The sequence below is a fragment of the Mercurialis annua genome, linkage group LG2 (genome assembly GCF_937616625.2).
Source record: "Mercurialis annua linkage group LG2, ddMerAnnu1.2, whole genome shotgun sequence".
Classification (NCBI taxonomy): Eukaryota; Viridiplantae; Streptophyta; class Magnoliopsida; order Malpighiales; family Euphorbiaceae; genus Mercurialis; species Mercurialis annua.
Genome location: NC_065571.1, coordinates 11,723,941 through 11,747,766, shown reverse-complemented (window position 1 = coordinate 11,747,766; position 23,826 = coordinate 11,723,941). Strand labels below are relative to the sequence as shown.

Sequence of the window (23,826 nt, the reverse complement as noted above, 5' to 3'; positions counted from 1 at the left end):
TCAGATCTGGTCAGATTTGATAGTTTATCTCTCATAACATCAATCCTAACATAATTCAGTTCTTATGATTATGTTCTTTTTTTTCATAAATCATTTGCCTAATTTTGCATGAATTTTTTAAGAATTGAACCATCACAAGGGAAAAAATTAGAATTCCAGCGGGGAGGTTGTAAAAAAATTGAAGAACTAATTGCATAAAAATTAAAATTAATAGTTAACTTTTAAATAAATTAAAAGTCGAGGGATATATTTTTTTAAATAAATTTTAGGGGGACGAGGGCTATCTCAACTCAAATGCCTTAGTCTGCCCCTGCAATTCTCCTCTGAAGCAACTCTATTTACCTCTCACATAAGTGATTTCTTATTTGAGTATTAATATTGAATTTTTATGATCTATATGTATTAGTAAATTTGAAGTTAAAATAATATCTTAAATATTTTAACAAGTTAAATGAGTTGTATTAATCGTGTTAATTTTATTATCTGTTTATCTTAGCGTACTAATCATGGCATTAAATATATCTCGTGCCACTGACTCTTGTTCGCCTCATTTATGTTTCTGATCTATTTTTTTCTTGCTAGCTTAACAGGCTAAATGAATTTTATTAGAAGTTATTAGAAAAATTTCTTATAATCATTAAAATTTGTATATAATTATACTTGTGTTATCTATTCTAAACTCGAATCGTGTTATAGTTGAAAATATTGACATAATCAATTAAATATCGTGTTCGTGTTGATTCTAATTGTGACGATAAAATGAGTCGACACAAACACAACTCGTTAATTTATTTTGATATTTCTACCATAGTCTGAAGTCAACCTCCTTCTAATCCGAATTCACTATATCCCATACTTGATTTTCTAAAAACTTTCAACTTCAGTTTGAATTTGAGACTATCGTAGTGTAAAACTAAATCCGCCATTGGTGGCGTCATATGTGATGATAATCTTTAATGAGTGAAATAAATTTCTTTTAAAACTTGTAAAATAAATCTAACATATTATGTATTTTTCTGAAAATAGAATTTATGAATGATAAAATTATTATTTAAATATATCATAGTTATAAAATGAAGTAAAGGTAAGAAAGGGAAGAAATTTAAGTAGTATTTGCGAAAATTGACCTAGAAGCGAAATGAATGCGAAAGAATGGGAAGAAAGCAATGTGGATGGGTTCATTAAAATCCAAATGGTGTAAATTTTGACTACGCCAACAATACATACAATTACAAAAGGGACTGACGCAATGACCACAAATTCCAACCCAGAGCTTGCCTTCATACTCATCTAGAAATTGCAATGCACTCTTTTTTTTTTTATCAAAGACTAAAACTTTCATTGATGAGAATGAAAATTACATAGATGAATGGTTGTTCAACAAATTAAAAAAATTATTTCAGATTAATGATGAGAACTGTTAATACAGTCATCGATTAGAGTTTTTTCAACCATCAAAAGATTATCCAAAACATAAATGATTCAAATTGAAAACACGATCTTGAAGCCGTTTGATTCTTAAAGTTTCAAACTTTTCAAGTTTTCATCTTCAATAGATCCATAAATAATCTCCCAAATTTTAGATCTACAACATTTAAAAAGTTTATTCAATCAAAATAAAATTCATAGACATACCTTAAGAAAAACTTATTGAAACAAAAAAATAAATCTGCGATTAATAGTACTAAGGGCGGAGAAAAGATAATTTTCTGGTTAATCGGAAAAATCATCTTCTCCCACCCTTATGAAGATTAAAAAGAAAAAAAAATGGTTTTAGAGGGAAGGGATAGCACTAGTTTTTAGAGAGATGAGTGGATTCAATGTATATGTGCACTCTTTTCCAAATCCCGCAAATATAGTAAACGAGTATGTGCAAACTAAAGTTTAACATTTCACTTTCGTAGTGATTTAGTTTTGACGTTCAAAATGTCATAAAATAAATTAAGGTTTATAAATTTAATAAGATAAAAAGATAAGAGAATTTATAAATTTTCATAACTTACTTTTTTTAAAATTTTAACTTCCAGACAAAATGATCTAAATTCATCGTCATTATGGATAATAGATTTTTTAATAGGCCTAATGCCTCAAAAAAACCCGACCGTTTCCCCTTTTCAATACGAACCTGACATTGAAAACTGATCAATTTTACCATATTTTGCATTTTTGTGTTTTAGTTGTACCTTGAAATATTAAATTGATGTTTTTTCGTTTGGAAAAAAATATTAAAAAACGTTCTCCATATCTAACATATATTAATTGCATGTTTAAAATTTATTTAGATTTAGTTAAATTAATTAAGAATTTAAATTAGTTTTAATTTGATTATGATTTTTAGTTAGTTTTTAAAAATAAAAGATTTATTTGTATTTTTTTGAATGGAATTAGATTTAATTTTATCTTTAAACTTAGTTAGGATACAACCGAAACGAGAAAATACAAAATAGAGTAAAATTGATCAGTTTTTAACATCAGAGTAGAATTGAAAAGGAGATAAAAGGTCGGAATTTTTTGAGGTATTAGGTCTTTTTAAATTTTTTTGTGATGAAGGAATCTCAAACAGTGTCCGATCACATGAATAAACTCTAGGGGTCTAGTTTTGACATTTCACCATATGGATTTCTTACTTAATACGGGCCTTTAGCTAGCAACTTACCCGCTATTTCTTTATTTTTCAATTAATTTTTTAAAATTTCTATATTTTAAAATTAAAATTTTATATAAATATATAGGATCCATAAAATACTCAATTTAGAATAGACTTTCCGTGCTTACAATGCACATTGTGCATGTTCACATCAAAGTAGTTTGTTTTTGTTTTGTCATTAAAGAACTTTGAAATAAATTTGATTGCATCTAGGGTGTGCATAAGTGCCCGTATAGAACTATACCAAATCTTTTGAAAAAAATGAATAAAATCAGAATTTATAGAAAAATAAAATTCTAAATCAAATCAAACCGGTCAGTTTTTGATTTGATTTGTACCGAAATTTATGAAACTTTTTTAGGTCAAAATCGAATCGGAAATTGAAATTTTGTTATCATATCAAATCGAAACAAACTAAAATAATTAATTCGGTTCCATTTTTTTTATTGCGATCGTTTCTTGCAGATCACTGATGGTATCATCTTGCTTGACTCAATTAATGCCTCATCAAATTGAAATCCATAAAAGAATCAAACTTTTCATCAATAATTATGAGGAAATAATGACATAGACCACGATTTTATATGGTCCGACCGATCACATGTCTTCTTATAAGTGGCATAAAGATAATGATATTTGTTGTGCCCTTGGGAAAAGCCAATACGTTGTTTCTAAAATTGCTGCATTATTATCATCCTTTGACCTCACCGTAGCTTAATTCTATTCCTATCCCTCCATAGTCATTTTGAGGTTTTGCATTTATTTTAATGGAAAATATATTTGACTTAACATGCATAATAAGATTTATTTCGATTAAATTTAATTAATGTAATTAGTTCAATCTATTATTCAATGAAGTTAGTCAAATTAATCAAATTTATATATATATATATATATATATATATATATATATATATATATATATATATATATATATATATATATATATATATATATATATTGTTTTTATTCATTATACTTCATATTTTATTGGTTTAATCGAATTAATTGATTGAGATCTATTTTATATTTCTAAAATGTGGTGAATTTAATTGAGAATTACTATTTTGATTGATCGGTAAATCATTCAATAAATTTAATTTTAATTAAAATTGTTTTGTTTTAAACTAAAACAGACAGTTTGCTCACATTAATTATAAGAACTAATAAAGAAATAATCACACAATTTATTTTGTAAAATAATGGGTAAACTAATATTTTAGATTAATTTAATTAATATGTTATTATTATTTTTTTGGTCAATGAACCGAGATATATTAAAAAAGGTTAACGACACCTTACTTTTATTATATCTTTTTGAAAATTTAAGTAGTAGTAATAAATAAAATAATAAGTTACCATTAATTATATTTTCATAGGTGTATAAAATAATATAAAATAATACATTGAATTAAATAACACTATTCAGAATTTCACCACATCATTCACACTATGCCAGCTCCTGCATCATAAATGCTATCATCAATGAACCGCTCTAATGTAAAATCCAAAAAATAAAAAATCAAATCAATTTTGCTTTCACACATGCATTCCCCACTTCACTAGGTTTTCTCCTCTATTTAATCAATCATTAGCTAACTTTCACTTACAATAAACTCATCTATATAAATTCTCCAACCCCACTTTTTTCCCTCATATTCAAGAATCATCAAGACTTAGCTAGGGTTTCTTGGCTATTCTTGTATTTACTCTTGTTTTTTTTGTTGATAATGGATGGCCAAAACAAGAACAGTGTAGGTGCTGTGGAAGTTATGGAAAGCAGAGGGTTGAAGGAACAAGAGGGCAAAATTAGTGGTTTGTTGGGTTTGAGAGTGTTGGCTTTGGTGTTGAGTCTGACTGCTGCTGTTGTTCTTGGTGTTGATAAGCAGACTGAGACTGTTCCTATTCAGCTTACGCCCAGCTTGCCACCTTTGAACGTTCCTGTTGTTGCTAAGTGGCATTATCTCTCTGCTTTCGTGTAATTATTCTGTTTCCTCTTGCTTTTCTTTTTATGTGTTTTGTTCTTTGTATTTTTGTCATTCGCAAATGTGTTATCAATTGCTTGTAGATTTAGATGGATTGTTAAATGGCAAGAGAAATGAGGCGAAATATAAGAATTAATATGAGAAATGAGGCAAAATACAAGGGAGGGGAGCATAGCTAGTCAATATCACGGAAAGACAAAAAAAATATTAGAAAAGAAGAATACTAATGGTGGGGCAGGGAGTGGCCGCAGTGGTCGCAGCCCCACCCCTGCGGCCACTCCCTGCCCCCGCGCCTTGACAAAATCTTTAAAGAAAATGTCATAATAGATTTAGAAAGGAACAAAAGAAGTAAAAAGGAATAGAGAGAAAAAACCATACTTTTTGGACGAAATTAAAAATGATTTAGAAAATTTAAAATTAAAGTATAACATATAGTCAATAGCCGAGAAATGAGGGGGTGGTCGATCAATCGCCCATCATTGCCTCTATCTAGTTCCGCCCATAGTTAAATGAGATCGTCTTAAGTTTTAGTTGATTTGCTCCTAACTAAAGCTTTCTTTTATTTTTTTTTATCAATTATTTTCATATTCATACTAATCTAATTAAATGATCACTTATTCTTTTATAAACTAGTAGTTTATAATGAAACTACAATTACTAACTTCAATTCTATTTGCAGGTTCTCTGTGGTATCAAATGCCATAGCATGTGCATACGCAGCAGTATCAATACTAATAACTTGTAGTGCAAGGAAAAACACAAATACGGTACCAATAATCTTGACTCTCGACCTATTTATGGTGGCATTATTATTTTGTAGCAACGGAGCAGCCACAGCCATTGGATTAATGGGCTACGAAGGGAATTCACATGTGAGATGGAACAAAGTTTGCCACGTGTTCGGTAGATTTTGCCATCAAGTTGCAGCTGCTCTCGTCCTCTCTCTTATTGCTTCCATAGCTTTTCTCTTGCTTGTGATGCTCACTGCCTTGCGCCTCCATAGGAAATCCAAATAAAAAAATTCACTCTTGTTGTAGCTTTTCTTTTTTTCCTATCATGTGAAGGTTTTTTGAGCTATAAATGTATCACACCGAAGCTTCATTTGATTGATTAATAAAATTAACAAAAAGTTCATCAAATTTTAGTCATTGTTGTTTAGATTTTATAAATGTATTTTATTTTCGGTATAATGAATTGATATATCCATAACTTTGACTAAATTAATATATTTTTTTAAAATAATTTTGAGCGTTCAGTCTATATTAATTTTGCGAGTTCAGACAATTTTATCAAATCGTAAACAAAAACGATAAAAGATCTAGTAATAGATAAAAATATACATTTTAGCCCATTAAGTTATGTTTATGATAAAATATCATAATTGAAAAACAAATCACATAATTTTAAAAAACTCTTTCTAATTTTATGAAAATGAAAATAATTTGTTATTACAGAAAAATTAATAAAAAAATTATTCAAAAATGAACTAATTAATCATTAAAATAAAATAAAATATTAATTTATGTTTTGTTCTTATTAATTAGACTCTTAATTTTTTTTATTTATGTTTTAAATATAATTTTCCAATGAAGAGACCAGATTGTCAAAATTATTTTGAGAAACGTTTGTGTTAATTTAGTTAGAGTTGTGAATATCTAAAATCATTTAGACTTTATTTTATTTAATATTTTAAAATTTTAGTATCAACTAAAGATTCGGAAAACAGAAGTGTCACTATACTATATCCAGCGACCGACCCCTAATGAGTTGCGTATCAAAAGAAGACAAGTATACTTCTATTTTAGGACAAAGGATCAATGCTACCATTGCTAAAATGGTTGTTTCTGTCTTACTTGATTTATCAGATTAAGATACACAGCCACAAAAGAGAAAATGAGTTGATGATTGAAGATGAAATTTTTTGTTTTAATTTTTAAATCTTCTAGATTTACATTTGATTCTAAGCCCATTTCACAAAATCTTTAACCAAACCACTAAACCGAACCAAACAAGACCAAAATTGAAAGCGGATTATTTAAAATGGTTAATATGATTTGATTTGATTCGATTTAGAGTTTGTGAAAAGTTTGGTTTTGGTTTTGGTATCGTTTCAAGGGTCATTTACCAAACCATATCGGAAGCCAAAGCTCCATATGATGTCGTTTGAATATATATAATAGAGGCTGAATACATAGTTTGACCCCTGAACTTATACCCTTTTACCCATCTAACCTCTAAACTTAACGTCTCACCTATCGAACCTCTGAACTTGTTAAATAATCCGATTTGACCCCTGAACTTGATAAAAACGTAAACATTGAACCCCTCCGTACACAATTTCTTCTAGAATGTTTCAAGTGACAGGTGGCACGGAGGGGTTCAATATTTACGTATTTATCAAGTTTAGGGGTTAAATCGGATTATTTAACAAGTTCAGAGGTTCGATAGGTGAGACGTTAAGTTTAGAGGTTAGATGGGTAAAAGGGTACAAGTTCAGGGGTCAAACTATGTATTAAGCCATATAATAGACGTTAGAATTTAGGTGTTTAGGTTAGAATTAAAAGAACAAGTACTTATTGGATTTTCAGTAGATTGAAAATTTATGTTATTTCTTTATTATTTTCTAAAATAGTAACCGGCCAAACGAAAACGTTTAAACTGGAATTTTGGTTTACTGATAGAAATAGAAATACTGCTATCTTGGTATTATTTTCTAGCCATTTTATGCCCTTTTTAGTGTAATTTATAATGCCATAATGCTCACTGATAACGTAGTAGTAACGCATAGTAGGGGCGAAGCAACCTCGCCAGAGTAAAATATCACTAAGTGAAACAATAAAGGAGGCGACCTAGCTAGGACGATCATAACCTGAAAACATTAAAGACTCGCCAGCAATACTTGAATATCGACGAATGAGTAGCTCGGACAACACATGCTCATCAGTAATTCAAAACTTATAAACCATATTCGCTGACCACTCATCCGAAATATCAAAGATATGACATTGAACTAGAAAACTGACCAAATATTCCCTATTTGGCCCGCATTTGTACAGATCAGATCTTGAGGAGACCACAAGATATCCTCTGACACCCGGGAATATTTCCCGCATAATAGGCACCTGACACACCGCTCGAACTGTAACTGAATTGGCCACTTAAGGCAAACATAAATGTGGGGACCAGAGAGAGAAGAGGAGAAGACTTGCACAAGTGACTATATAAATCATCTTATGTGTAAACCCTAAAATACTACTCTTTTCACACTTAATTAATTTTCTTCTTTCTCTTCTCTTTTCTTCCTTACACTTAAACTGACTTTAGCGTCGGAACGGACAGCCGGTGAACCTCACCGGCGTTCTTTTTGACCTCTGTTTGCACATTGTCTCCATGTCCTTAGAATAGTTCGGACTCTGATTATTAAGCTTGAGTAATTTCAGGATCGAACGCCTTGTAACGGGGAGTTTGGAGCATATTTGAAGCATTCTGGAGGTTACCGAAGAAAAGCAATGCCTAAAGCACATTCGTGCACTTGTATTTTTTACCATTTCAGATTGATTGTAGATTTTGGGATATTCAGAGACCTCTTTTGAATTTGTGTTATTCACAATAAATAAAACAGATATCTTGAGATTTCCATCAAATAGAGAACCAATTAATTCCGAGATGTCCATAGCGAGCTATGGACTTTTGAATTTGGTGGTTGCACATGCCTCTTTTGGTCGCAAGAGCTCTTGCAAATGCAAGCAAAAGACCATGAATTTGGTCGAATTTTGTCTTGCTAGCACAAAACATCTCTTGTGCTCGCAAGACACCATGTAATGTTGGATTTTTACGCACAAACTCTTGAAAGTGCCCCTGAAGAATTGGTACGACTTAAGGGAAACAGTTGAATCTCATAGGACATATTCCTATTTTGAGCTAAAAGGGTATATAGGGGTTTCATTTTGAAGAGCCACACATCTCCAACAACGTTATCACCTACCTCTTTAGAAATACTTAGACTACTTTTATTTTCTAAATCTACCATTATTATGCATTTGCAAGCTACATTTTCTGAATGTTTTCTTCTAATTAAGATGTCAACTATATTGGGTATTTATCTCTTTTTTAACTGATTATCTTTTTATGGATTATTATTCTTATTTGTTGTTTGCTTTTGTTTTGATTACGGTTGGTTAAATCCCTTGATTGGGGTGGCATGAAGTATGTTGTTGATTAATTATTAAGGTTGGGTTATTGGGTATTAAACTAATTGTATTGTTTAATCATGCTTAATGCTAGGGTAGATACATGACTTATCATTGATTTCATATCTTAGTTGTGACTTTAGGGAGTTAAGCTTGTATTGGATCTATTAAAAAAATTGTTAGAACCTAATAAAATAAGAATGAGTTAGGGTGCAATAACTCTCTGGGGTTTACCGAATAAATATAAATGAGTTAGTTAATTGACATTAGCGATTATGTAGAGTGAGTTGCTTTTGTTGATAACTGATTTATTATATGCTTTTGATGAATCTTTAACTTTAGAGACCTTAATTTAATGCTTTAGAATAACCCGAGTCTTTTTATCATATCCGATTATCTTTTTATGATTAATTGGGGACATATGGATTGTTTACCTTTAACCGCTTGCTTTTATTTGTTACAATTTATTTCGTTAATTGCATATTTGAATTGTTTAGTTTAATTTATAAAATCAAATCTTTTAATTGTTAAACAAACTAAAAAAAGCTTGAAAAGATATATGAAATCTTTTTTTTTTGTGTATCAAATATTCCAAACTTAACTGTCTTTTTATTACTTACGGTCTATATATAAGTTTTTAACGCTGTTGCCGGAGAATAAGATTGAATTTTGACATTGAAATAAAGGTATTTTGAATTAATTTAGCTTTAGTTTCTATTTTTCTTTTATTCTTTTTACTTCGAGAGTTTTTTTGTTAAGTTTTGTAAGAAAACATGTCCTAGCGTATATACAATATGCGCATCACTCGTCTGACATTAAAACCGTTTCAGCAAAAACTCAGGGGAGTACATAGAGCCACTCAACAAGAACAAAATAAGGGTGAATAAGATCCGGCTCAACCATTTTTAATAGAGTATTTCAACCGGATATAAAAAACATCGCTCATGGGTACTTTGACCTCTCCAATCTCAAACAACCATATGAAATTATTCTTTAAGCAGTTTGAACTATTAAGCATATTCTTTCTTAAGCCCACTTCAATCCAGAGGTCCACTATTTCAGGCCTGATATATACTAAGAAACATGGGTCATGTTTTCCATATCCGGTTCAACAGTTATCGAATCCTCCATATATTATCCGGACCCATCAAATAGTTTTTCAGATTTAATAATCACCTGTAAAACAAATGATCATCCTTAAGTCATAGTTATCACTTGTGAAAAACTACAACAAATTTATACCACAAGCCAGATGTCCACCTCCAAACTTATCACATGTCAAGGCTGACATGTAGATAACTCCAACGTGTCCAATTCTGACCTAACTGTTACCAACGTGGACAATCATTAGGTCCCGCGGCACTCCTGCTTAAAACGGCTGATACCCACAAATCAAACGGTCCACATTTCATCGCACAAACACACCTCCATATATATATAGTCTCTCCACATGCAAACTCCCATTAACTCTGGATCATCACCATCATCATCATCATCAACCAACCTCTAAACTATGGCGATTCTTACATCAAATAATAAACCTCTGAAGCTAGCTTTACTGTCTACTGGGATTTTCTCTGTTGCTGTTCTTCTAAAGCTTTCGGTTCCTTTTATAACATATTTTACAGTCTCTGAACTTCATGTTCTTGCCTGGCTTCAGCCTCCGTATCTTTATTTGATCATAAATGGCATAATCATCTCGATCGTCGCCTCTTCCAAGCTTCAGCTTCAGAAATCCGACGAACCCTTTAAGCAGTTTGAGATGGATATCCCACCGGGAACTGAGGTTATAGCGGGAAAAAGCTCCGGCGCCGGTGATTTGCTGGATTTTATTGACGATACTGGATATGTGGGTCATGGTAGTGCTGTAAGTGGAGTTAAGGGGGAGGAGATGAAAGGGAGTGATGCGGATTCGAAGAGAGTGGTGCAGTCTATAGAGAGGAGTGATTCTTTGGAGGAGTTGTTTCAGAAATTAGAGAGAGATCCAAAACCTTTGGTTTCTTCAAGATTTGGTCACAAAAAATCATCACTCAAAGCTGGTCCTGAAGGTATAGTGCAACAGAAATTTAAAATATTTAAACTAAAAATTATTTAAAATATATTTTTTAATTTTTTAAGAGAATTATTTATACTTTTAATATTTTTCAAAAAAAATATAATGTTTGATTAATTTTTATCGAAAAAAAAAATTATTCATAATTTTGACTTTCATCCGTTAATTCAAATATTTTTATTTGGAATTATTGATTTTTTTAGTTATACTATAAATAACTCACGTTGGATCAGATACGCTCTATGATTATTTTAATTTATAAAATTGACAATAAAATCAATTTTTTAGAAATATGTTTCTTTACTATGGCGAATTTTCATTTTGTCTTTTTTTTTCTTCTACAATATGGTATATTTTTCAAAGGATAAATATGATATGAATGTATTTTTTATGAATTAATATAAATGTATTTATAAAAAAATGTAATATGAATGCATATCAAATGTCAATACATTTGGGTTATCACAATATAATGTGTTGTAGGGAAATGAAAAATAAAATCAATTTTATAAACTGATCTTTTTGTGAAAAATAGTTATTCATTTTGTATAGAATATTTGGTTTTTGAAATTCTAAAAATATTTTTAGAAATGGAAATAAAGCTAAAATGTAAGTGATCACTAATTTCTTGTCGCATGCATAATGTTCAGGCAGTAAGGCATCAGTACTGGGCGTTTCAAAAGCGAAACGCCACGATACACTAGAAAGCACATGGAAGATGATTACAGACGGACGATCAATGCCGTTAACCAGACATCTAAAGAAATCAGACACATGGGACTCTCATTTCCGCCGCGGCGACGGAACAAACCCACCGCCTCCGCCTGCAGAGAAAATGAAGAAATCTGAGACTTTCAGTGAAAAGAGTAAGCCGAAGCTGAGTCATAAGAATCGTCAGGGATCGGAGAAACTGAAGAAAGAAGCGTCACTAACTCAGGATGAGTTGAATCGGAGAGTGGAGGCATTTATAAACAAGTTTAATGAGGAAATGAGATTGCAGAGGGAAGAGTCGTTGAATCAGTTTCAAGAAATGATTAATCGTGGGGCTTTTTAGGACGATCAAGATTATATTCATCATGTTGTTAGCTAACGGAAAATTCTAACCTAGATTTAGTCTATAAATTTTTTATGGACGTATCTGATGAGGTCTTAAAAAATCTAACATAAATTTATCTTTTTTTTTTATTATTTTTTTAACATCTCATTGGATAGACCCATAACTTTTTCATAGACTGGATTTAGAAAAAAAAGTCCCGTTAGCTAACTATAGTTTTTTTTTTCCTTAGATTATTTCATGATCTGTTATATTATTCAAATATTAGGGTGGGTAGGATGACTCAACCCGAGTAAGGATATAGACCCGAGTAGGGGTGAGCAGAAACCGAACCAGACCGAAAAACCGAACCGAACCGAACCGAAATTCGTTATTTGGTTCGGTTTTTCGGTCAAAACGGTTTGGTTCGGTGTTAGATAAGGAAAAATTTGGATATCGGTGTTTGGTTCGGTTTTAGGTTGTTAAAAACCGAAAAAACCGAATAACCGATTTGACCGAACATATGAAAACCATGTTATTTTCAGGTAAATGGGCCACGCATGCATGTTCAGGCCTGATCCATTTTTATCACTGATCTAAGCCTAATTACCATGTTGTTTGTTCCCTATATAAACATCTTTATAAGTTTAAACCCTAGATCTCATTTCTTCTCAACCTCACACAGTCGCCTCACTCTCCCTTTCTTCCTATTCTTTTCTTTTTTCATCAGATAACCCTAAATTTGTGATTAATTTCTTCAATCTCTCTATAACACCTTAAAATATAACACCTTTAAATATAACCCTCTTTTTAGTAAAAAAAAATTCTGTAACAATTAGGGTTGTGATTTAAGAAAGTTTATAATTTTCTCTTCTTAAATCTGTAAATTTGCTTTAAGAATGAAGGTTTGCTTGAAGCCCTATTAAAGGTAAACGTTTAATCAATTTTACCATTTTCTCTTGGTTCGTTTTATTATTGATATTAACTTCTTAATTTATTTTTTATTTTTGCATTTGACAGATCTGTATCAAGATTAAGATGATGAAGATCCTTTTTTTTTGTTGTTGCTTCTTTTGAATCAGATTTATTGAATTTTGTATTCGTCTGTTAATTTGATTTTTTTGCTGTAATTATTTATTGTAATTTCAATTTATGCTGTTGTATTATGATTTGTAAAGTTCATCTAATATGAATATTAATTTTTTTATTTTATTTATGGAAATGAAATTGTTGTTCATTCAATAATTGTTAAATATATGGTCTTTACTTTAAATTTTTAAAGTTTATTTTTAATTACGTATTATTCAAAGGCCAAACCGAATTAAAAAAACCGAAACCGAACCGAACCGACCGAAAATTTCGGTCAAAAATATTTTCGGTTTTTAGTGAAAAATAGAACGGTTCGGTTTCCATTTTCAACAAATTCGGCACGGTCGGTTTTGGTCGATTCAGAACCGAACCGAACCGAACCGACCGATGCTCACCCCTAGACCCGAGAAAGGATATATTAAGGAGTTATAAGAGATCAATTTGAAAGAAAAAAAAAGTTAAAATTGCTTCCGCATTTGAGCTTATTTTAGTGTGATCTCGAGTTACAGATTGATATATACTAATGTTATATGCATACGTAAGGCAATAAACTATTAAAATTGCATGTTTAATTTTTTTTTTCACAAACACGCTTTTCTTTCCGCTTAAAAATTAAGAGATAAATTTATAAATCTCTCTACTCTAAATGATATTTTTTTCCGAAGTAGCTAGAAAATTGCACGCAAATGTTTAATAAAGATATGTATGGACATAATGCCCTACAAAGTAAGCATTTTAGAGACAACATCAAATTTTGTAGATATGGTTTTATTTTGATGATAATGATAAATTGAATCGGAATTGATTGAATGTCAAGTGAGGGAGGAGGAGATAATAATAATGATCACAACGATTGCGTTCTTGGCAATAGTTATGCTATTGCTAATATATGACATCTTACCGGTTAATAATTTAATTTTTTAAAATAATAAATATTTTATTAATTGAAAAATATAAGTATAATTTAATTAAAAATTATATAAAACATATACATTAAAAATATAAAATAAAAGTATCAATTAAATAATTTAGATTTTCTAGTTATATTCTTCAATTGAGTCAACATAGAGTTTTTATTGTGTTATTCAACGATTCATTTGCTCTAATTAGTACTCTTACGAATTGACTATTTAATTTTTGAAGAGTCTGTTGAAAGAATATTAAAATTAAATTTTTATTTCTCTCCTATTATAAAAGAGATAATGAAATCCACACATAAAATCATGAAGAACGATTCAAAAATTACAAAAGAATTAATAAATTTAAGATATCCAAGCATTAAAAAAGAAACGAGGGTGCTAATTAAAGTAGCAAAGAAAAGAATATAAAACCAATTGGGGGATGTAATTAAAAGTTTTAATAGAGAAATGGGAAGGAGGTTAGAGTTCTTTTTTTTTATCAAAATTTTCTAATTTTTCACTATAATAAGGATCGGTTTAAAGTGAAATTTTAACTCTTTTTTCTTTTAACCCATTAAAAAACTCTCTTTTCAGTTATATAAAAAAATTGGCCGACTAGAGATTTTTTGGAGTTTTTATTAATCGTTCATGTCATTAAATTTTAATTCTTTTTTTCAAAAAGGTAGTTTCAACCTAATTTGATTGATGTGGCCATCAAAATTAAGTATTTCACCAATTATATGTCACTAGTATTCAATTTTTAACTAAAATATTAAATTTGATAATAGTTGCCAGAATATTTCAATATGATATATTTTCTTAATTCAGATAGCCATATAATCAAAACAAATCAGAAAAAAAAAATTATAAAACAAAACTAAAATTTGATAATTTTAAATAGGGGTGAGCAACGGTCGGTTCGGTCATTAAACCGCCCAAAAATTCAAAACCGTTCGGTTTTTTAAAAATTTCGGTCACCGAACCGTATTAATCAAATTATATCAAAACCGTATTAACCAAACCGAAATATTACGGTTCGGTTCGGTTCGGTCAAAAACCGAAATATTTTTTGTATGGTTTTTTGAAAGAAAAAAAACCAGTTTTTTAAAAAATAAATAAAAAAAATGGAAAAATTTAACCTAGAGAGTACATGTGCTTTAAATTAAATCTATATTTATCGTTTTTTATTATAAAACTATAAAATTAGACAAGTTTAATATATAAATGTGAGTATATGAAAGTTTAAAACAACGTAATTTTTAAATACGGTCGGTTCGGTTATTACGGTTATTTTTTTGTAAAAACGGTAAACCGAACCGAATAGTCAAAATTTTAAAAATTCGGACCGTAACCGAACCATATTTTCAAATTATATTTCGGTTTGATTAATTCGGTTCGGTTCGGTTATTCGGTTTTGACCGTTTAATGCTCACCCCTAATTTTAAAGATAAAGTTGAAGTTCAATATTTTCTAAAAATAATTTGAAAATGCAGTAACTCCTAATATATTTGACTCGTAGAAATTAATCACATTTATCTTAAACGCATATATAGGGAAAACCAAAAGTCTTCTATGCATACATTCTTGAAACGGAATAAACTTTTAACTTAATGGTAAAAAAATCCAAATTTTTACAACTTATTGCAATTTAAACCAAACTTTTAAATTTTTGTAATAATAGCCAAATTGCATTTTGTTGTTGCAATAATAGTCCAGTTGATAGCCAAACTTGTTGTTTTCAATTAAAATATTGGACTATTACTATATTTGATATATAATAATATACTAAAAGTCAAAAGAAGTAGCAAAAAAACTCAAAAGATCTCACATAAAAAGTGCAATTTGGCTATTATTTATTGTAAAAAAAAAAACAATTTGACTGTTATTGTAAAAATTAAAAATTTTGTTTAAATTATAGTAAATCGTAAACGTTTGTTTTTTTTTTTTGCCAAATTTAAACTTTTACATTCAAAGTATGTATTGTATTGTTCCAAGGACAAAATACATATTGTATTAATCCTAATTTATTGGTCAAGAGTTGACAATAATTTAATTGGGAACAGAAAAAACACAAACACTACCAAATATACTCTTTTCACATGTTCATGTTGCACTAATTTACGGAGTATTAATTTCCATAGATCTTAAGCGAACATGACAATATTTAACTATGTTTTAGTAGCTTAATGCATGTAATGCTCCTTCACCTGCTACATTTTATGTAAAACGATTTTTTATTTATAATTTTAATCATTTTACCTATATATTTCTAGAAAAACAAAACAGTTTAATTCATCAATTTTATAACTTTATAGTTGGAATGAGATTTAAATATAAGTATCTTAATTTTTTGAATTGACGGATCACTATTGTCTAATTTTTATGCAATATATTTCACAAAATTATCAAAATTATGAATAAAATCAATTTGCCTAAAATGGTAACTAAAATAAGATTTATATTATTAATTTTTAATATAGAAAATTATTATTGAACATCAAAAGTGTCTTGTAATCAATTTAATATAAGATATAACATCTTATGGATATTTGCAGTATCTTCAAGCTCAAGTTTCCATTGCTTCTTGAGTTCTCTGCTGCTTGATTGCTCAGCTTAGAATCCAAATGAATTCAGTTGCTGATTGAAGACTACATATTAGAGCAGTATTAAGCTCAGGAAAGATCAAAGAAAAAATTGAAAGTTAATTTTTTTTTTGATAATTGGGGAGGGGGAGCGCTTATGGAATTAATGTAATTAAAGTTTGTTAGCAATTAGTGTAGGAGGTAGTTAAAATCTGTTGTAAGTTAGTTACAACAGATAGTTTATATCCGTTACTCATAACAAATAGACAAGTGACACGTGTCAGTCACTCAGTCAACAAATATTTGTACTCTACAACTTTATCATTTAACGAGAATTTCTCTATTTTTTCTTTTTTAATCTTCTTCTCCAAATTCTATTACTACACGATAAGAATGCATATGAGGGTTTGTATCGGAATCAAATCTCTATACATTGATTGAGGTATTAAAGCAAATTGTGATTACAATTAGTTAAATAATTAATTTAGTCGTTGTTCGGAATTAAATTCTGTATATTTCTTAAAGGAAAATGGATGTGGAATGATGTGCAGATGAGATGCTACAGTGACTATATAAATTTATCAAGACCGTCTCAATTCATTTTCTAGAGTTGTTTGCAATAGAGTTCAAATGCGTTCCGAAAGCTGACACGATTTGGTAAAACGACACTCTCTCTTTATTTAACCATTGGATTTGAATAATTGAAAGAGAGCTTCTTGAGAGGTAGATCTGAAAACTGACCGGAGCGATGTGTAAACAAAGTGTATGGACGCACACTTCAAGTGTGAAAAAGAACACTCTTTGCAAAATACACACAAAATGGTGTGCCAAGGCAACACCCTAACCTAAATTTTTTTTATTTTTTTTGAAAAAGAACCCTAGCCTAATTAGGTCAGTCATAAGACCTATAAATAGACGCCTAGAACGAGCTTAGCTTGTCATTTATCCATTTAAACTCGACCTTGAGAGCTTATAAACTTATATTCGACCTCAAAAACCATTCAAAACCCAAACACTATAAAAGCTTCATGGAAATCAAGTATATAATTAAAATCCATATACAAGGAGCAAGAATCAAAGAAATGTTCATCATTCCGACAAAGTTCTTCGCACGAATGTCAAAGTTCTTGGCGTTTTGTTTAAAGTTGTGTGTTTTGATCATGTCAGGGAGGGTCGTGAACATCTCTAAGGTAATTGTTACGACTTATAATCATTGATTGTTGAGTTTTTGTCGAATTGAATGTCGAGACCCTAACTTTGGATAAAACAGTAATTTAGAATTTTAACCATGAAATTGATATATTGGTAGGTATAAGAGCTGTGATGATGTTTATGATATAAAAATTATTATATGAAGAATTAGTGTCGATGTTGCAATGTTTTGTAAATTGACGATTTTCGACGAAAACGTTGACGATCCTCTGATTTCAACGAAACGTGAGTTAACATTTAGATACGTTAATGATAGGAGTAATATTAGAAAGAGTATTTAGATAGGATGCGATACATATGCTGAAATGATATACATTGGAGATTTAGTGGAATTGCGAGATTCGTATCAACGATTTTTACGTCGGCAATGAAGTTTTGCCAAAGTTAACGTAATGCTAACCTAATGTTATGCATAAACTTATAAGCTACCATACGTGACATAAGGGTATATTATACATGGACATAACCTAAGATGTCCAATGTTAACTTGAAATTATCGATTAAGTTCTATAATGTTAAAAATATCATTTTCGGTCAACATTTATAAAAACAGGTGCTGAAAGTCTTATAAATCGATTACGATATTTGAAATGTCGATCACCAGGCTTGAAAGGTGTGACCTCGACCGACGGATGACGATGTTGAATTTTACGTGAGGCCTTGAGTTATTGAATTCGGTCGACGAAATGAAAAAAAAAACGAGAATTTTAAACGTCGAGGATAGAGCTTACGAATTCAGCAAACGAGGTTATGAAAAGAGTTTTGAAATGAATATGAAATGATTTCGAGAAAGAGTTTTGAAAACGGAACTAGATTTAATAATCGATTAGCAAAGCATGAAAAGAGAATAAGAGTATAAATGTTATGTGATGATGTGGTTGGTCAGAGTCTAGAGTCAAATTCTAGAATTACGATGTTATTCCTAAGGGTGAGAAAAAATGACCAAACTGAATAAGCAAATCGAAACCGAAAACCAAAACTGAAAAATATGGTCAACGGTCCAAACAATTAGGTTTGTTGGAAGATGGTATGCCCTTTTAATTAAAATACTCACAAACACTCCTAAACTCTCATACACAAAGAAAGAAGAAGGAAGAAAATATATTTACATTTTTTATTTCACTTTGTAATTGCTTTGCTTGATTTTGAAATGCATGCTTATATAGGTATTTATACTAATTTGTAAATAGAACGTGTACCAACTTATTTATTTTTTAACTTAATGACTTAACATAAACTTTTAAGTTAAATGCATGTAACTTCATATGTATTAATTCAACTAAGAAAAGTTAACACTATTAACTCATGCTAAATTACACCAACTTTAAGTAATTACGTTTCTTAGTTAAAGCTATTTCAAGTTTAATATATAACATCCCCCTGTAAACTTGAACCTCTTGTAATTTCAAGCATCATTCTCAGCTTCTGAAAACTGTCATACTTCAAAGGCTTTGTGAAAATATCAGCAACCTGATCATCAGTTTTCACATACTCCAATACAATTTCTTTATTTGCAATACACTCACAGATAAAATGATACCTTGTATCGATATGCTTGCTTCGGTCATGAAACACTGATTTCTTGCTAGTGCTTGAGCAGACTTGTTGTCTATCATAATCTTGGTTGCTTCTCCTTGCTTTAAGTGAAGTTCTTTCAGTAACCTTCATAACCAAATTGCATGACACGCACATGAAGTAGCTGCGACATACTCAGATTCACATGATGAAAGTGCCACAATTGGTTGCTTCTTCGAACACCAAGAAATTTCACTATTTCCCATCGAGAACATAAAACCACTAGTGATTTTTCTATCGTCAATGTCTCTTGCAAAATCACTATCACAATAACCAATAAACTTGAAATCATCAGACGCTGAATAAAAGATTTCATAATCAAGGGTACCTGTTAAGTATCGTAAAATTCTCTTGTCTGCTTTCATATGAGAAGTTGTGGGTTTCTCCATAAACCAACTTACTAGTCCAACCGCAAACAAGATGTCTGGTCTCGTGCACGTTAAGTATCTCAAACTTCCAACGAGACTTTTGAACAAAGTTGAATCTATTCTCCCAGCATCTTCTTCCACTTTTGAAAGTTTTACTCCAATCTCCATAGGGGTGCTGACAGGCTTGCAGTTTGACATATTGAATTTCTTGAGTATATCTTTTGCATAGCACTCTTGTGATATGAAAACACCATCTTCCATTTGCTATACTTCGATCCCCAAATAATAGGACATGAGTCCCATATCACTCATCTCAAATTCGCGTTCCATCGCCTTCTTAAAGTCATTGAACATATTAGATCATCTACATAGATACAGACAAACAACAAATCTCCATCTTGCTCTTTCACATAAAGAGCATATTCATGCATGCATCTGCGGAAGCCATTCCTTTGAAAATACTTATCAATTCGACTATTCCACGCTCTTGGTGCTTGTTTGAGCCCATACAAAGATTTGTTAAGTCTTAGTACTGTGTTTTCATCGCCTTCAACAACATACCCCTCGGGTTATTCTATAAAAACTTTCTCTTCAAGAAACCCATTTAGAAATGCTGACTTGACATCCAACTGGTGAATCTGCCAATAATTTTGTGTTGCAAGTGAAATTGATAATCTAATAGTCTCCATGCGAGCAATAGGAGAAAAAACCTCTTCATAGTCCATGCTCTGTCTCAGCTTGTACCCTTTTTCCACAAGTCTAGCCTTGTACCTCTCTACATCACCTTTAGCATTCTTCTTGACTTTATACACTCATTTGACTGCAATTAGTTGATGACTGCTTGGATTAGAAACAAGTTTTCAAGTATCATTCTTTTGAATGGACTGGATCTCTTTATTCATGGCTTGAGTCCACCTCTCATCTTTGCTAGCTTCTTCAAAACTTAAAGGTTCAACATCATCAAGAAAATATAATAAGTTCATGTCATCTAACCTTTCAGTTTCATTATAAATGTCTTCAAGATTTCAATATCTCCTTGGCCTGTCATTTGAACTTGATGAAGGTGATTTTGATGTTGATGTCTGGGATGAAAGAGCTGGTGAAGCTGGTGGTATGATTTCAGCTTCATGAACTATTGGTTCTTCATCTTCAAAGTAAGTTAGGAAATTATATGATCCTTCTTTTTGTGAACTCCATTCTCACAATTATTTTTCATTAAACTCGACATCTCAGCTAGTCACTATCTTTCCATTATCAGGATTGAACAATCTATAACCTTTTGAATTCTCATCATAACCAATGAAAACAAACTTCTCAATTATATCATTCAGCTTGGACCTGTGTTTGCTTTAGAACATGCACATAAGCAACAGATCCAAAATCTCGCAAATGGGACACACTTGGCTTCTGTTTACTCCACGCTTCTTGAGGGATCACATCTTTCAAACTCTTAGTTGGACACCGATTTGAAAGATACACAACACATGTAACTGCTTCAGCCCAAAACTCTTATGGCATATTTTTACTCTTCAGCATTGATCTCGCCATATTTAGAATCGTTCCATTATTCCTCTCTACAACTCCATTTTGTTGGGGTGATCATGGAACGGTCAAGAACCTCCGAATTCCATGCAACTCACAGGAACTTTTAAATTTATTAGAAGTAAACTCTCCTCCTCTATCAGTTCTCAAAGATTTTATTTTGTAACCACCCTCTTTCTCAACAAGAGCTTTAAATTTCTTAAAAGAATCGAAAGCATTAGATTTATTTTTTAAGAAATAAATCCAAGTCTTTCGAGTATAATCATCAATGAATAACACAAAATAAGAATTTTTACCAAGAAATTGAGGACTAATTGGACCACAAACATCTGAATGAATTAGCTGGAGTGGTTTGGTAGCTTTGGAGAGGGATTTCTTTGGAAAGCTCTTTCTTGAATGCTTTCCAAGTAAACATGCTTCACATAACTGTCCCGGATGATCAATAGCTGAAATATTCTTCACCATTTTCAAAATTCAAATGCCCGAATCTCATATACCAAATCCATGATGTATCTTCCATACAAGTTTTCAAACACAGCTTCACCCGCTTTCATATCTAGAATGAGCATTCTATTCTTTTTATATCGCCAGTTTGGCAATAATCTTAATATTATGGTCTTTAAGCCATAAAGTACGCCCTTCCATATTAATTTTACAACCAATTTCTAAAAGATGGCCAATACTCAAAATATTGTTTTTTTTTTCAACTTGGGAATACAACAAACATCTTGGAGAAGTTTATGACCGTTGTTTTTTTGTCTCAAACAAAACTATACCTTTGCCATGAATTTCCACCCTTGTATCATCGTCAAATCGTACATTGTCACGAACTTTAGTATTGAGTTCCACAAACTTGCTTTTATCTCCAGTCATATGATTATTGACACCATTATTAAGATACCAAGCACTCTTGTGAGTAATGGTTTCTTCCTTGCTAGAAAAAAATAAGCTTGACTTCATGCTCTTGGCGTTCTACAAGCTTTGTCTCTTAAACTACTGCTTCATTTTGGCATTCCCAGGAATAATGGCCATACTTGCTACAAGAGTAACACTGCACTCTAGTTTTATCATTTTTTCCTCTCGTACACCCCAAAATTGCTTCTTCCTCTGCCACGGCCTCTATGAAAATTTTGATTTTTATTTTCATTGAAAGAGTTGTGTTCACCTCTTCCTTGACCACGTCCATATCCACGACCACGACCTCTTTCACGGAGTAGTCCACGACCACCTCTAGTAGAAGAATCACCTCTTGATTTGCTAAAGAATTTTGTTATCAAGGTATGACTAAAATGTTCTTGTTTTCCACAATTCATTCTTTCTTCACGGGCACACAAAGATCCACACAATTGATCAATTGTCACGGTCTCCGTATTTTTTGATTCTTCAATGGAAACCACAACATGATTCTCAACTACACGAACATCTTCTATTCTTTCTCCAAGTCTTTTCATTTGATTAATTACTGTTTAAAAAATTGTTGTTTGAAACTTTGAATTCTGAAAAGACTGAGTCGCAGACTAGGTCGCTCTCTTTTAGACGTTTTGCGGCTCAGCTCGAAGATGCAAATATGATGATCAACCACGTCGTCCCTAAGATAAAACAGTTGAACGGTACTGCCACCACTGCACTATGATTACAACTCGATTACACTTATTCTTATTGCTCCAGAACGAATTTTACAACACAGTAGATGTGTTTTCTTTACTTAAGAATGAGCTCTGTATTTCATTATAGAATACAAATGAGAGGGGAACCTCTATTTATAGGAAAGCAAGATAAAGCATTAAAAGCAAAAAATACGAAATTTATTTTTATTAAATATAATTAGTCAAACGAAATTAAATAAGAAGGAGCTAATAAAGGGATAGTATTTTGTTGCAAAAATTAAAATAAAAACGTTATAAAAAATTTAGCGCTCGAACCAACCCAATCCAGACTAGGCAGGCCAGACCGACGACGCGCGTGTGTGTGGTAAATCAGTAAAAATTTAACTCCTAACCTATTCATAAAACTGGGTATCCCTTGTGCACAAATCCAAATGAGTAAACCACTCCATATAAATTCATGATAAGTCACACTCCTTATCAATGTGAGAATTCAATGAATTTTTCACACTAAAGTGTGTTCACATATACTTAAGTCAACAATTACCACCAACACTCTTGTGGTATAAGCTGATATGGTTTAACTCTCTTTCATAAAGAGTGATCAAACTCAGCCCTTAGAGTTTGAAGCCGAACTTTCTTTACTATCTCAACTCACATGACAGAGTTTTTAAGAGTTTCCCAAGCCTGCATCGAAGTAGTATTAATTGCCGCCTTTTTGAATATATTATCATCCAAACCATGATGAATGATTGTAAGAGCACTTTGATCTTTCTTTCTCTCTTTCTTCAAAGTGTGTCTTTGAACTTGATTTAATGCCACCTCATCTTCGGCCGGCTCAAAACCATTTTCAACAATATCCCACACACCTTGTGAACCAAGAAGAGCTTTCATTATATTTGAGCAATTCTCATAATTGGTATTAGTGAGTTGTGGGTATTGAAAAGAAAAAGAATTCCCTCTTATTGTCATTTCGCTATTATGGCTCTGACACCACTTTGTTGGAAGATGGTAGGCCCTTTTAATTAAAATACTCACAAACACTCA

The 23,826-nt window shown here is 31.2% G+C and overlaps 3 protein-coding genes across 3 annotated transcripts; 2 read left to right on the top strand and 1 right to left on the bottom strand.

Moving 5' to 3' along the window:
• Window positions 1-4,159: 4,159 nt before the first annotated feature.
• LOC126667854 (CASP-like protein 1E1) lies at window positions 4,160-5,771 on the top strand. The gene is made up of 2 exons (XM_050360958.2): window positions 4,160-4,625; window positions 5,312-5,771. The coding sequence occupies exons 1-2, from the start codon at window positions 4,378-4,380 to the stop codon at window positions 5,646-5,648; spliced, it is 585 nt and encodes a 194-aa protein (XP_050216915.1). The 5' UTR covers window positions 4,160-4,377; the 3' UTR covers window positions 5,649-5,771.
• Window positions 5,772-10,286: 4,515 nt separating this feature from the next.
• On the top strand, window positions 10,287-13,120 carry LOC126667853 (uncharacterized). Its single transcript, XM_050360957.2, has 3 exons — window positions 10,287-10,870; window positions 11,526-12,836; window positions 12,929-13,120. The coding sequence occupies exons 1-2, from the start codon at window positions 10,336-10,338 to the stop codon at window positions 11,927-11,929; spliced, it is 939 nt and encodes a 312-aa protein (XP_050216914.1). The 5' UTR covers window positions 10,287-10,335; the 3' UTR covers window positions 11,930-12,836; window positions 12,929-13,120.
• Window positions 13,121-22,242: 9,122 nt separating this feature from the next.
• LOC126668178 (uncharacterized) lies at window positions 22,243-23,751 on the bottom strand. The gene is made up of 2 exons (XM_050361389.1): window positions 23,438-23,751; window positions 22,243-22,618 (listed from the first exon to the last, which is right to left on the bottom strand). Exons 1-2 carry the CDS (start codon window positions 23,749-23,751, stop codon window positions 22,243-22,245), a joined length of 690 nt encoding a protein of 229 aa, XP_050217346.1.
• Window positions 23,752-23,826: the final 75 nt, after the last annotated feature.

Coding starts and splice junctions, on each gene's coding strand:
- LOC126667854 (XM_050360958.2), top strand. CDS start 4,378: ATGGATGGCCAAAACAAGAACAGTGTAGGTGCTGTGGAAGTTATGGAA. Junction 4,626..5,311: donor CATTATCTCTCTGCTTTCGT/GTAATTATTCTG, acceptor TTCTATTTGCAG/GTTCTCTGTGGTATCAAATG.
- LOC126667853 (XM_050360957.2), top strand. CDS start 10,336: ATGGCGATTCTTACATCAAATAATAAACCTCTGAAGCTAGCTTTACTG. Junction 10,871..11,525: donor ACTCAAAGCTGGTCCTGAAG/GTATAGTGCAAC, acceptor CATAATGTTCAG/GCAGTAAGGCATCAGTACTG.
- LOC126668178 (XM_050361389.1), bottom strand. CDS start 23,751: ATGACAATAAGAGGGAATTCTTTTTCTTTTCAATACCCACAACTCACT. Junction 22,619..23,437: donor ACTCTTAAAAACTCTGTCAT/GTGAGTTGAGAT, acceptor TCAAATGAAAAG/ACTTGGAGAAAGAATAGAAG.